The sequence below is a fragment of the Eleutherodactylus coqui genome, chromosome 11 (assembly GCF_035609145.1).
Source record: "Eleutherodactylus coqui strain aEleCoq1 chromosome 11, aEleCoq1.hap1, whole genome shotgun sequence".
NCBI classification, from domain to species: Eukaryota; Metazoa; Chordata; class Amphibia; order Anura; family Eleutherodactylidae; genus Eleutherodactylus; species Eleutherodactylus coqui.
Window position 1 is genome coordinate 14,602,328 of NC_089847.1, and position 14,695 is coordinate 14,617,022.

At 50.9% G+C, this 14,695-nt stretch overlaps 1 protein-coding gene across 1 annotated transcript in view; it reads right to left on the minus strand.

The window, feature by feature from the left end:
• Positions 1-2,517: 2,517 nt before the first annotated feature.
• The window catches only part of ANKRD27 (ankyrin repeat domain 27), a 62,937-nt gene continuing 50,759 nt past the window's right edge, over positions 2,518-14,695 (minus strand). The window contains 2 exon segments of the mRNA XM_066583039.1: positions 2,518-6,283; positions 13,996-14,065. Coding sequence (XP_066439136.1) covers positions 5,804-6,283; positions 13,996-14,065 — 550 coding nt within the window. The 3' untranslated portion in view covers positions 2,518-5,803.

The following is a 14,695-nucleotide window of genomic DNA, read 5'->3' on the forward strand; positions in this document are numbered from 1 at the left end:
ACACCTATTGGGGAGGGGGGCTGCTTAGTATTACACCTGCACATAGATGAGGCTTGTATAGGGTACCAGTCCCACTGATACATGGGGGGTGCGGCGTGCCAGCTTACATCTATTAATGACACACATACTATTAGATCAGGTGGGCTGTCCGGCACCTTATAGGGGAAGCACATACAGTACTGACACCCCAACCCCCAAACATTTCTGTGGCCAACTGCGGGTGCCAATTAATAGTTATTTGGGCCAAAATACGTAAGATCGCACATCATGTGTTAAGGGTCTTCATGACTTGCCTGTTCTTACACTATCATTAAACCCTTCTGGATGGGGCAGTTTTTAGGGATTTTCATCTCCACTTTCTAAAAGCCATAACCTTTAGTTTAGTGTTGATATAGCTCTATGAGGGCTTCTTCGTTGTGCAGGGAGCTGTACTGATTACTTGTACTGTCAGGGTAGATAGGGCTTTTTTAGGAGCCAAATTGAATTAAAAAAAAAAACAACTTAATAGGGTTTGTCATGTAGGATACAAAGTAGGTTTCATTTATTGTACAAGTTGGTACTGAGGCAGTGATGAAAACAAACAAAACCCACATCTTTAGTATCACAAATAAATAAATAAATTGCTCAGATAATACAAAGCAGTACTTCTATACTGCAGTGTATTTTCACTATAATTGTCTAGGGCAAACCATAGCAGACCCACATGCCATGGACTGGCAGCCAGCCGCTTTGGTAATGTAGCAGCCCCTCGGTGATTTAATGGTGGAGGGATGATAACAGAGGGGTAAGCTTTCTCTATGACGTCAACTAGAACATGGACAAGGTTAACGGCGGGGAATCGGTGTTCCCTCACAGTTGCAGCCAGCTTCTGCCCTAGATGGCTCACTGTGAGGGACCAGTGCCCTAACACTCTCTGCTGCACATGGATTATATACTTGATTGATCTCTATTAATAAAGATTATAGATACACATTATATTATCTAGATCAGTGACGGTGAACATTTTAGAGACCAAGTGCCCAAATTGCAACCCAAAACCCACTTATTTATCGCTGAGTGTCAACACGTCAGGGGCGGGGCTTATCACGACGTATGATTTTACCCCCGTCACTCTAAAAAAGGGACAGGGCCGCTTCAAAATAGACAGCGTGCAGATTTTGACTGCTTTTTGGACGCGGAAATACTGCAGAGAATGTGCTCAGGGGAAATTTGTCAAGTTCTGCAGCATTTCCACATCCAAACAGCAGTCAAAATCTACACCGTCTATTTTGAAACAGCCCTGCCCATTTACACCACATGTAAACATACCCCAGTGGTAATAGTGACATCCCCCAGAGCAGCCCCCCATATAATAGTGACATCCCCCAGAGCGGCCCCCCATATAATAGTGACATCCCCCAGAGCGGCCCCCCATATAATAGTGACATTCCACAGCAGCCCCCAGTAGTAATTGTGCCCCCTCCTCAGCAGTGACAGTGCCCCCCTGAGACCCATATACTTACCCCCTCCTCCTCGTGGAAGCTCCGCTGTCTCTCTGCCTGGCGTGCCACCATCAGCGCTGTTTGGAGGTGCACAGTGTCCTGTCAATGTGTTGCTTGACGCCTCCTCGCCCTGAAGTGCTGATGAAGATGTTAATATGCTCCCCCTTTCAGAACCTAAAAGGAGATGTCAGGGGAGGCGGATCCCAGCTGCACACTGACGTCTCAGTGGTCCGTGATATGTGTGTGGGGATGGGATACCAAAAAGGTGGTAAATGTTGCTGGGAATTGGTGTGTGTATCAGTACATAAAGCTGCAGCAAGAATCAAAACCAGAATTTATTACCCTATGTTAATACTTAGTAGAGTATCAAATAGCATTAGGTCTAAAGGAGCCCAGCTTACATCTCATACACTTCAGCTGGGATTCCCTCCATTCATCCTGCAAATGCCCGGTGACTTCTCTCAAAGAAGGTGGACTTTGTTCATATTTCCTGACCCAAAATTCCAGAGATTTTCAGTAGGGATCAGGTTGGGACTCTGTGCAGGCACATTGTCTTGTTGGAAGTATGGCTGACTATTCGCACACTGCTGGCAGCAGTACATTATTGTATAAAATGTCAGGGTCACCCCCCGTTTTCATGGTTCTTGTTACTACAACCAACGGACAGAGACCATTCCATATAACACATCCCCAGACCATAACGGAACCTATGTGATCTGTCACTCCATAGAATGTTCTTCCATCGCTCAACTGTCCAATGACGAGGCTCCTTGCAGCATTGTAGATGGCTGATGCATGGCGCTTCATGATGAACGGCTTGTGTACAGCAGCATTATCCGTATATCCAATAGTATGCCGTTCCCATCACGGACTATGGCTGACACCTCCGAGGGGCTGTAGCATGGTTTAGGACATGTGACACGCTAATAAGACATTATCCACTCTACTGCCGGGCATGGCTACGGGTAGGATAGTGTATAAATGAATATGGGTGCACACGAGGGGAGCGCGCCCGTAGTAATGTAACACCGCCAAACACTTGGTAGAGTCCTTTATTGTGTTGAACCTTTAGTATTTGGCACAGGTGAAAGGCACATCAGAAAAAAACTCTGCATTCATAAATTATGTAGAAAAATAGACGTATGCCATCTACTGGTGATCAGGTCCTACGATTAGTGCAGTCCGAACATACAGTGAAAGCTCAGATACAGAACAGTCTTCAGAAACCAGGCAATTACAAATACGGGGCCCGTCGGACAGCATATTAGTGGTTAATGACGATTTCCCTTGTACACAGCTTTAGTTTATTGTGATCGGGTCTGTGCCAAGTGCTGGATAGCAGAAGCAAAAGGTTGGGCAGCGGCAGTTTACAGTAACACTACGGTATTACTGTGAGGGCGCGTTCACACAGCGCAATAGTTGCAGAAGGATTTGAAGATCTGCAGCGAGAATCTTCAGCTTGTTTTTTTCGCCTTAAGTAAATGGGGTTTGGGAAATCCGTGTCTAATCCGCAGTGTGTGAACGCACCAGTATTAATTTTCAAGCATCGAGTATGCTTTTTTTTCTTAACCCTTTCCAATCCAATTTTGGATTCAAGGTTTCCTAAAAGGCTTACTCTTTTTTTGCTGTTATACAACAGTGCCATCTGCTGGCTAAAGCCAGTGTGTGTGCGTCAGAGAGGCTTCGACAGCAGAGTGGCTGGCAATAGACGGTAAGAATACCCTGTCGAACATCTTCTGACACTGGAGCTGTACAAGCTTTAATCAGAATGTAGGAAGACGTCAGACAGTGGATTGGAAAGGGTTAATACTTTCAAGGGAATCTGTCCGATCCTTATAGACTAACTTACGCGCTCAAAAAGTAGCTGAACCACCGCGTCCGGGGATGTAAGTGTCCTGCTCCCCGCCAGCACTCAAAGCCACCACGGAATACACTGAGCGGGCTACATATTCGCACACTGAGTAGTCCTTCCATTCTATGCGTAGAATGGGAGGACTACTTCGCTCTACATACGCGCATGCTAGCAATACACTGCGGGTGTGAGAGCTGACAACGAAAGAACAGCAGGGACGGCAATAACACTTACCTCCCCCGGACTCAGCGGGTCACCTACTTTGAGCCCGATCAAAAAAACATGTTAATGGCAAAGTTACAGACATTTCAAAACTCCGTAAGAAACCGAAAAGGGATGACGACTGCAGCAGCACATCTGGAGTCCTCAAGAGTCGGGATACAGAAGCAGCATAGATAAAGGATATATGAAAGGGGTCACCTGTGCGACAAGGAGAACAGAAAAAAGCCCAGTTGTTTCTTAAAATGAATCTGCCACTATGACTGACCGGTAGTAAGGACCTCAGTGTGATCCCCAGTAGTTATACTAGTGAGGGCGCACCCACTAAATGACGCCCAACATACCGAACGAGGAGGGCTGGTGCCGCCTCGCTATGTGGGGGTCATCAACGCATCTTTCTCAACCAGTAATCAGCTTTGTAAAAAGGAACCTGGAAGCCATTACTTTCTGCCCTCCGGTGGTTACGCTCTATGTATACATGGGTAACATCTCCCGACATATGGCACTGCATAGGCGTACAGTAGCATCCAGCACCCACAGGCTCACAGCAATTGGTTTTTTTTGTGCAGTTGCTCCTCTGTATAAGAGGAAAAAAAAAAAAAAGTGTGCCAGTGCCTCCCCGGCTGAGGACACTCTCTTGCCCTTCATCATGTGAATGGAGTCCTATGTATGCTTTGATCACAATGTGGGCACAGACCCTTAAGGGCCTTTTACATGGGACACTTATCGCACAAAATTTTGTTCAAATTTGCGCAATAATGGTCGCGTCTAAATGCGCGGCCGTCGGGCAGTATTCATGTACAGTTTGTTGGTCGCTTACTTTCAACCAGCATAACAAATCCTCGCTGGGTCGCTGACTTCTTGCTGAGTGTAAACGCTCCCCATTCTAACAACCCAGCGGTGACATCAGCGCTCCTGCAGTCAGTTAGACGACGGTCGTCTTGTCTACATGGGACATTAAAGAGGTTGTCCAGTTAGATCAACATGGCTTTCATCAAAATAGGATGCCACCCTTGTCCATAGGGTTGTGGGTGATATTAGAGCTCCGCTCCCACTCATTTCAATGGAGCTAGGCTGCAATACCACACACAACCCTATGGACAAGGGTGGCACCGCATTTGGATGAAAGCAGCCATGTTTATCTAACTCTGAACAACCTCCTTAACGCAACCCTCTTGGCCCGTACAGACAAGGATGGCCGCATCGCTTCTCTGGCTACCTGATAGACTAATGATATATGCTAATACACAGGGTACAAGACACTACAATTGCTTTGAACAACCAGTGTTGCCCCCATGACCAGTGCCGGCCAATCAGAGCAGCATGTAGTGTCTTCGATTACGGCTGCAGACTAATACACAGGGTACATCAGGTAGTCAGTGAAGCGGTGCAGACATCTTTTTTCTCCAGACCTGAAGGGTCACTTTAAAGAGGTTGTCCCATAGTGGGCGAGTCCTACTGTAGTGAACGGGACTCAGCCCGCAGGACCAACCCAGCCACTGCTCAATGTACGGAGCTGTCTGCTCCCTGCAGTGGGACTACCCCTTTAAAAGGGAACTTGTCACATCTGATAAGTTATCATCTCGGTACTATAAGCACCATAAGCCTGGGGTTGTACTTTTTAGACTTATCCGGCTTCCCATTCCTGCGCTGTCACCCCTGGAAGTCGGCGCTTGGTCTTTGTGCAGGACTTTTCTTCAGTTGTTGCACACATACTGTTGTCTATGTGAGTGCACATTTAAGAGTCAGGCTCAAAGACCAAGCCAGGCAAGTATAAAAGTTACATCCCCCCCACCCCCTATAATTTAGTTTATGATGCTTATAGGACGTGACAGGTTCCCTTTAAATCACCCTCACTATCATAATCATTACGGTATTACACTGGTGCCTTAATCTACACAGTATATCATAGTGACGAGTCAGTCAGGAGTTCACACCTAGTGTGTTACATCCCTGATACTTCCCTTCATTGGATCATCTTGTGCTTCCACCCGGTAGGAGTTGTACGTCGCGCCACGTGATGCATCGGGATGACACAAGGGTAGACGGAATAAACAGTGTTTGGCGTAGTGACACATTCATTAGATTGGACGAATCCACAAGTAAAACAGATGATGTTACACACACCGCAGTATAGCGGTACATCAGAGGAGTCCCAATCTGCCGGCCCAGACACCCACAATGAACAGAACCACAGCGGAAATGATCAGCATGCCCGCTATCCCCATACAGAGTGGTCAGACAAGCGCGCTTATGTACTGACCCTACTGGGATCCTCCTGTTCGGAACCATCACAGCAGCCCCGACTGCAAGGGTCAACCAAAGACCAAGAGGACTCCAGGGCCAATGTGCAAGCTACACAACAGCACTCCGGGCCCCCGCTGCAGTCCAAGTCATCCAGCTTTTGCCCATCAGTGGTGTTATGAGTGCTGGCAGGATCCTTCCGGGAGCTCATTTCGGACAGCTCCTGATTGCACGCTTCTTGCTCCAGGTCCTGGTCGCAGCTTTCGGAGAGAGGAGAGCTGATATCTGTCCCATTCACAGTTTCGCTGATGTCACTTATGTTTTCATCAGTGTCGGTTACACAAGCTACATTAAGGCTGTGCCTTCTGGCGGTATACTTAGCCTTTAGAGCAGAGTCCAACTCGTCTTTTGCACCGTCTGTGAATTCGGCACAGCTGCGGACAACGTCAGTTTTCAGGTTCCCATCCTCATGTCTACTGATGGAGAGCTGCAAGCGAACGGTCACAGTGTGAGGACCTGAATACCTTACAAAGGATTCCCTAAAAAGGGATGGTCTAGGATTTATCTAGAAAATCAGGTTGGTTATAACGCCAAAACAGCGCCACTCTATGAGCCGGATCTGGTATTGCAACTCATCCTCATTCCTGCAATACCAGACAGACCCTCTCTGTGTTGTAGGGTCTCTCTTGTGATCATGGGGGAGGGGGGGGATACCAGGCCCTTATATATTCAGCTACTATTGATGGAGGAACTGCCTTGTAACCAGATACTCTACGGATGCATTACATGGACACTAAATGGTGCCAATGGATGGCGAGGACACAAGTAGCCCATCTAGGGTGGATGCCCCTCTCTTCACCCATATTGCCTTCAATTATTACTTTAAGGACTTGTGCCAGGATAGGAAATTATACCCTCTCCAAAGGAAATACGATAACCTTTTGATTGGTAGAGGTCCGATTGCCGAGACCTCCAAAGATTCCCTATAGGGGTCTCTGTGCATGAATTGAGTGGTGGTCCTCCCTGCACACTGCTGGTTCATTCATTTCATAGGCTCCCTTCTTGGGGTAGGTGGGGGTCTCCATGATCAGACCCCTACCAAGAAAGTTATCCCATAGCCTGTGGGTAGTAGATAACCATCTTAGCAGACTGCCTTTAAAAGGGGGCTTTTCTATAACAACCAAGTGGTAATGAGCAGATAATCATTGAGGGGGTCATGATGCGAGACCCACTCATATCTGCAAGAAAAAGGATAGAAGTAAGGAGGAACCTGGTCTTTGTCGCCACACTCTGCTGTGGCTAATAGTGGGGTTCAGAGACCCCTTTTTCTATAAAGATTCCATACAAATTGGGTTGAGAGAAAAAAAAAAAAAAAAAGACAGATCATCAGTAGTTGAGTGGCTGGATTTTTCGCTCGGGACCCCAGCCGATCAGCTGATTGGGCGCCTACTGTCAGCACCACATCACACCGTGGTATGGAGCAGAAGGAGTTAGCTCTGACCCCTGTATAGTGGCCAGCAGTCGTAATTGCAAGCAAAGCGGTCACTAAAATCAATGAGCGATGCACCTGCATTTATGAGAAAGGCCTCTACACAGGAGATAGGAGTCAACTGCCTCCGCTCTGAATGGCTGGGTGATGTGGCTCTTACAGTGGACGCCCAATCAGCTCATCAGTGGAGTCGCAAGCTGCGGACCCCAGCCAATCGACTATTGCTGATCTATCCTGAGGACTGGCCACCAACAGGATTTGCCTGGAAAAGCCCTCTAATGCTCATGGGAGCATTTCCAAAACAGATATTTTTGGTATAACTTACCGTAAAATCTCTTTCTCGTCGCGTTCATTGGGGGCCACAGCCTAGACCATGGGATATAGCCACTGCCCTAGGAGGCGACACTAAGCAAAAAAGTGTTAGCTCCTCCCCACCTGGCTATATCCCCCCTGCAGGCACTCAGCTAATTAGTCTGTCTGCAAGCAGTAGGAAGCCAGTGGGAGTACGATTATACATATTATGTTTTTATACATACCAAAAACAACCTCTTTGGCACAATTTTCTGCCGAACCATGACCGAAGAACAGAAAGTTCCAGCAACCGCCTAAATAAATAAGGGGTGGGTGCTGTGGCCCCCAATGAACGCGACGAGAAAGAGATTTTACGGTAAGTTATACCAAAAATATCTGTTTCTCGTCCGTATCATTGGGGGCCACAGCCTAGACCATGGGACGTCCACAAGCAGTCCCGAAAACAATATATTGGGTGGGCATTCAGAGTTCGGCTGTGCGGTCAACGACCGCCGTCTGCAAGCTCTTCCGGCCAAGAGCGGCGTCGGATGATGCAGCTGTGTGGACCTTATAAAATTTTTAGAACATATGTAAGGAAGTCCAGGTGGCTGCCTTACCCTCCTGAAGGGCTGCGGCTCCGTGACGGACTGCCCGGTAAGCCCCTACCGCCCGTGTGGAGCGGGCCGTAACCCGACATGGCGGCAAGCTCCCTGAGGTGCGATACTTCTCTGTTATCAGGGACCTTATCCATTTGGATAGGATGACTTTTGAGGCTGCCAAGCCCCTTCGGGTCCCCTTCGGAATAGCGAAGAGGGTGTCGGTCCTACGAAACGTCTTTGTTCTTTTCACATAGATCCTCAGCACCCTTACCACGACCAAGGTGGTGCAGCATTTATTATTATATATATTTTTTTTTTTTTTTTTTTTTTGTACTGGATCTGGACGAAAAGAAGGCAAGACAATTTTCTTCATTAGTCTGACAACAGAGATACCACCTTTGGTAGTAACTCGGGTGATGGCCTCAGCACTACTTTGTCCGGGTGGACGGTCCTATATGGCGCCTGTAGAGACAAAGCCGCCAGCTCCGAGAACCTACGGATTGACGTAATGGCGACGAGGAATACCACTTTCCAGGCCAGTAGTCTCCTATGAATCTCCTTCAGCGGCTCAAACGGCTGGCCCGTCATAGTGTCCAACACGAGATTAAGGTCCCAAGTTTGGACCGGGGGTTTAAACAGGGGTGTCGTATGGACGACTCCCTGCAGGAATGTACGTACTGCCATCCTCTTTGCGATTGGTTTTTGGAACAGTACCGTTAATGCCGACACCTGTCCCCTTAACGAGCCTACCCTCAATCCTACCTCGAGGCCTGATTGTAGGGATGCAAGAATTCCGGCCACCGACAATTGTATCGGTTGTACCCGCCCCTCCTCACACAGGTGAAGGAGCGCTTCTCAGACTCTACAATAAATTGCAGATGAGGCTGGTTTTCCGGCCCGTATCATAGTCTGGCTAACCTTCTCCGAATAGTCCTTCCTCCTCCACACCTCGTTCTCAACGGCCAAGCCGTCAAATGTAGAGACTTGGAATTTGGGTGTAGAAAAAAAGGCCCCTGGGATAGCAGGTCTCTTTGCTCTGGAGGATGCCACGGTGTGTCGAGCCGCATTTCTATGATGGTCGCGTACCAGCTTCTTCTTGGCCAGTCTGGTGCTATTAATATTGCTGATCATCCTTCCTGCTTGATGTTCCCTAGGATCCTCGGTATGAGAGGAATGGGTGGAAATACGTATAGGAGCTTGTACTCCTCCCACGAAATGGTCAGCGCCTCCGCTGCCGCTGCTCGTGGATCCCGCGCTCGGGACATAAATGAGTGTCGCTAGTAATTTAGTCGGGACGCCCTGAGGTCCACGTCTGGCGAGCCCCACTTCCGGCATATCGTCCGAAATACTTCTGGGTGCAGCCCCCATTCGCCGGGATCCACTGTTTCTTGTCTTAGGTAATCCGCCACCCAGTTATCTCTATTCCGGGCAATGTAGACTGCGGACATCGAGCTCAGATGCTTCTCCGCCCACGCTAGTATGCCTGTTACCTTGCTCATTACCGACACGCTCCTTGTTCCTCCTTGTCGGTTGACATAGGCCACCGCTGTGGTGTTGTCCGTTTGAACGCGTACCTTCTTTCTCTTGAGATTGGGCCCGAAGTGTCGGAGAGTCAGGTAGATGGCCCGCAACTCTAGGATGTTAATCTGTAGCCTTGTCTCTTTTTGAGACCACACTCCTTGAACCGACTGGTCCCCTAGTGTTCCGCCCCAACCTGAAAGGCTGGCGTCCGTCGTCACTACTGTCCAGCGACTTGGGCTCAAAGGCCATCCCGCCTGAAGTCTCCCAGGTCCCCGACACCACTTCAGTGACTTTTGGAGTTGAGGGGTTATCTGGATTCGCTGTTCCAGGGTCATCCGGACCCTATTCCAGCGTGCCGATATCAAGTGTTGTAGTTTCCTTGACTGGAACTGGGCAAACGGAACCGCCTCGAATGCTGCCCCATCTGGCCCAGGGTAGCCATTCTGAGGGTTAACGGTTTCCCCTGTATTAGGGACCGGACCCCCTGCCGGAGCTTGTCTACCTTTGCTTGAGGTAGTCGGACCCGGTGCTGGCTGGCATCGAATATCATGCCCAATACTCCAAGTGTTGCGTCGGTATTCGGCATGATTTTTCGCGGTTCACTATCCAGCCGAATTCTTCTAGAATCTTCATCGTGACGTGTAAGCTTTTGATGTTGCCGTCCCCCACGGTGCCTTTATTAGTATATCGTCCAGGTATGGAATGGCTGATATACCTTCCGCCTGGAGCGGCGCCATCACTGCTGCTAGTACCTTCGTAAAGACCCTTGGAGAGGTAGACAGGCCGCATGGCAGTGCCGTAAACTGAAAATGCCTTCCCTGTGTTTCGAAACGAAGGAATTTTTGATGTGTTTCCCGAATCGGGATATGGAGATAAGCGTCCTTGATATCTATTGATGACCGCAATTCGCCTGGTTGCATGGAGGTTATCACGGACTTGATTGGCTCCATCCGGAAATGTTTTGTTCTGATGAATTGGTTCAACCTCCTTGAATCCAGTACCGGCCTCACTCTGCCGTCCTTTTTGGGTACAAGAAAAAAGATTCGAATAGAACCCTTGCCTCTCTTGTGCCCCCGGTACCGGTTTCACAACCCCCTGTGCCAGAAGGTTCCGCCCTGCCTGCTGTCGGTTGGCTACTCCTTCCGGGGTGGTAGGCACTCCGGACCTGCAGAATGCATTCCGTGGGAGAGTCGTGACTTCGATTGCGTAACCGGATGTCACAATTTCCTGCACCCACTTGTTGCTCATGCGCCTCCCCTATGTCTCCCGAAATTGGAAGAGCCTGCCCCCCCCCCCGTGGTGACACTGGGTGGGGGCAGCATCTCATGCCTTGCTTTCTGATCCCGCTGTTTTAGATGTTCCGGGTCGGGATCGCCAAGTTTGCCTTGTTTTTGAAAGAGGGGCCCCTCTTTGCGTCCGTCGGGGTTCTTGTAGACTAGGACCACTGCCCCGACCCTGGGCGGGATGAAAAAACGCCGAAAGGATCTACAACAAATGGTTTCCTTTTTTAGTGGAACCTTCTCCTTTCTTGCCGGCGTTTGTGGTAACGACGTGCTCTTGCCGTCTGTAGCGTCCTTTATCATGTCATCCAGTTTAGGTCCAAACAGCCTGTTTCCTTCGAATGGCAATTTTGTTAGGGCCATCTTGGATGCTGTATCTGCTGACCAGCTTTTTCAGCCAGAGAGTTCTCCTTGCCGCAACCGATGCAGCGGACGCCCGGGCGACGAACTTGGCTGCATCTAGTTCTGCTGCGCATACAAATTTGTTTGCCTGTATGACGTTGTCTGTTGGTTTGAGCAACCCATTTGGTGGAGAGCCTGCTACAGTGTCTCTCCGTAGCTGCTTGGCCCAGGCTATGGATGCCTTGCTGACCATGCGGTCGCAAACATCGGCTGTAAGGCGGTGCCTGTGGCTTAAAACACGGTTTTTGCCCACTCATCCAGCTTCCTGTCTTGAGGATTAGCCAGCATTGCTACCTCGGCTGTTGGCAGTGCTGAACTTCTAGACAGTCGCGACACTGGCGGGTCAACTACCGGAGGTACCGCCCAACCCTTTTTCAGGCCCCCTGGGAATGGATATGTACTTTTCCGAGTCTTCCCGGATTGCCTAAATTTCTTATCCGGGTTCTGCCATTCCCTGTTAAGGACCTCCGAAAAATCCGGATGGTCTGGGAAGACCTGTCGCTGTCTACATGACACCGCGGAAGGAGGCGTCTCCACTGTTTCTTCCATTACTTGGAGGGTTTCTCTTATGGATATTACCAGGCCGTATATTAGGCTGGCTAGGCGACACCTGTTCCTCGTCTAGTTCCGAAACTGACGAGCCTGCAGAGTGGTCGTAGTATTCAGACCCACTGCCCTTGCCTGCCGCTTGCGCCGTATCCCGGGGCGCCCATGAGCAAGATGCTCGAGGGGACTCATGGCGAGCCCGGGCTGGTCTCGCAGAATACCGGGACCGTGAAGAATGCCTTGATCTATGATTAGTATGCACGGACTCCCTGGACCCATGATGGCCATGATAGTCCCTGGATAGTCTGGACTTTGAGGGTCTAGACGACCTCCCGGTATGGCGCGATCTATGGGGAGTGTCCACGCTGCTACGGGACCTCCTCCTCTTGCGTGCCCTCCCTCGTGCATATTCCGAGGAGGACGTGTCTGAGCTGGACTCTAACCGGCGAAAAATCGCCGCAGAGAATGTGGCCCAGCCAGAAACGGCAGCGGCCAGGGACCTTGCCCTTTGGGGTTCGGGCCCTGGCTCCACAGGGGCGGCGGGGGGCACCGGGGTCCCTGGAGCTGCACGCACCGCGGCACATCTAGCGCAGCGGGGGTCGACTTGACCGCAAGCGAACTTAACGCTGCAGATAGTGCAAGCGCCACGCTTCACCCTCCCCTCGGCCGGGCTGGAACCCTCTGATCTAGGGTCAGACATGGCAACAGAAAACAATTCCCAGGTAGCGGGTAAGCTAAGTACCGTTACAGGAATGCCTGCAGGGGGGACGGGGAGGGCAAGGGGAGAACACCGCAAAGTGCTGCCTTGGGCAGGGCTTACCCGGTCTAGCATCTGTTTCTGCGGTTCCCCTGGTCCAGCTGGAGCCTCTGGTCCTGACGCTTGGATGCTGTCGGAAGTCGACGCTGGTGTACCATACGATCTCGCGGCGTTGGTGACCCGGCAGGTGCTGTGGCAGGGACTGCTGCGGAGTTATTCCTGCTGCTGGTGCCCGAGACAGGAGGTGCTGCTGCTGTCCGGGTGCTTTCTGCGTTGCAGAAGGAAACTGCCGAGGAAAACTGCAGGGCTGCAGGGCTGCACGGCTGGAAGGCTGCTGTGTGCTTCAGAGAGCTGCAGGTGCTGGGCTCAGAGGTGTAGCAACTGAAGTGCCCAGGAGCGCGGCCATTTCTCTGTCCATGCGGACTTTTTAACTCATCCCGGTCGGAGGGGGCGTGGCCTGGCCCGGAAGCGTCCCCCGCGACCCGGAAGTGACGCTTTCCGGCCGTGACGACGGCGCTCCGCCCCCCGGAGCGCCGTGCCCGGAAGTGGCCTGCCGGCCAGCGCCCCGGCGTCCTGCAACACGCAAGCTTCTATCCCTGGGCGGGAGAGCTGCCGCTGCCGCCGCCTTTGCCGCTGCCATCGCCGCTGCCATCGCCGCTGTCATCGCCGCTGTCATTGCCGCTGTCATCGCCGCTGCCGCTGCCCCCGCCGTTGCCACCGCCGGCGTCCTGATGCTCCTTAAGGTATGCGCTGTCTGCGCCGGAATACCTGCGCCGTCCATAGTCCCAAGGGGGGTGTCTTCCTGGGAGCCACAGCCTGCCTTGCGTCGACCACTCCAGCAGTGCTGCCCCCTACGCTTCACCGTCAGACAGTGCGCTACTCCAGGGAGGGGGAGCCCTATGGCTGGCGGGTAACCGACTCAGATGCGCATTGCATGGTCGGGCCCCTTTTCCTTCTCTGGGTGAGACGCCGCAGTAGTGGTGGAGACACCCCCTGCCTGCGTCTCCCCCGGGAGGCCAGTAGAGCCAGGGAAAAGCCCCGACTCCCCGGATTCCCGCGAATAGCCACGTCTGCCTCCTAGCAGACACTAAGCTAAAGACTAATTAGCTGAGTGCCTGCAGGGGGGATATAGCCAGGTGGGGAGGAGCTAACACTTTTTTGCTTAGTGTCGCCTCCTAGGGCAGTGGCTATATCCCATGGTCTAGGCTGTGGCCCCCAATGATACGGACGAGAAAGGCATTTTATCCTGATGTGTGCCCAGGACAGACCCCGGTCGTTTAGAGCCATGACCTGCAAGTACCAAATGCAACAGACCTGATGGATGAGATCTTCATCGAAGTTCGGCATACTCTTATCTCGTCTCATTTTCTTTTCGTTTATGGATCTGTAAGGTAAAAGAAACAAGACATGAAAGAGACGGGGATGAGCATGAAGCCAAATCAGCTGGACAGTGACCTTCTGCTGCAGTCCCTACACATTAGTCGTACACCGAGTGCAGCCTTGCAATTTGGGGAACCTCCGCCACTAAAAGTTTAAAGGCATATGGAAAGGGTCAGTTCACAGTGGAGAACTCCTTTAAAATGGAACCCGTTAGGTTCTATGAACCCCATACGCTAAGGTTATGGGCTCATGGGAGAGGTGTGCCGAGTCCGAAGTTGTGACTGTAATACTTACCGACATTCCTGTTTTTTCGCTGCTCACCCACAAACTCTGCACTCTGCTCCTTGCGGGCACATGTATACAGTAGATAATGAAAGGACAGTGTGTACATGCCATGACAATGAGGAGAGGAGCCCAATCAATGGACTGAGCGCTGGGTTCGTGGGACAACAGGAAGATAGGGAAGTATGAAAGTCAAACCCCCAGACTCAGCGCTCCTGGCCTATAAACCCACAATCTTAGTTTATGGGGCTCACAAGACTGGTTTAAAGACGGGATTAAAGACTCTGCTCCAGCAATTAAGCAGGATCAGGTAGGGTTCTCAGCTGTTAGACACAGCCGAGGACCCGGAGGA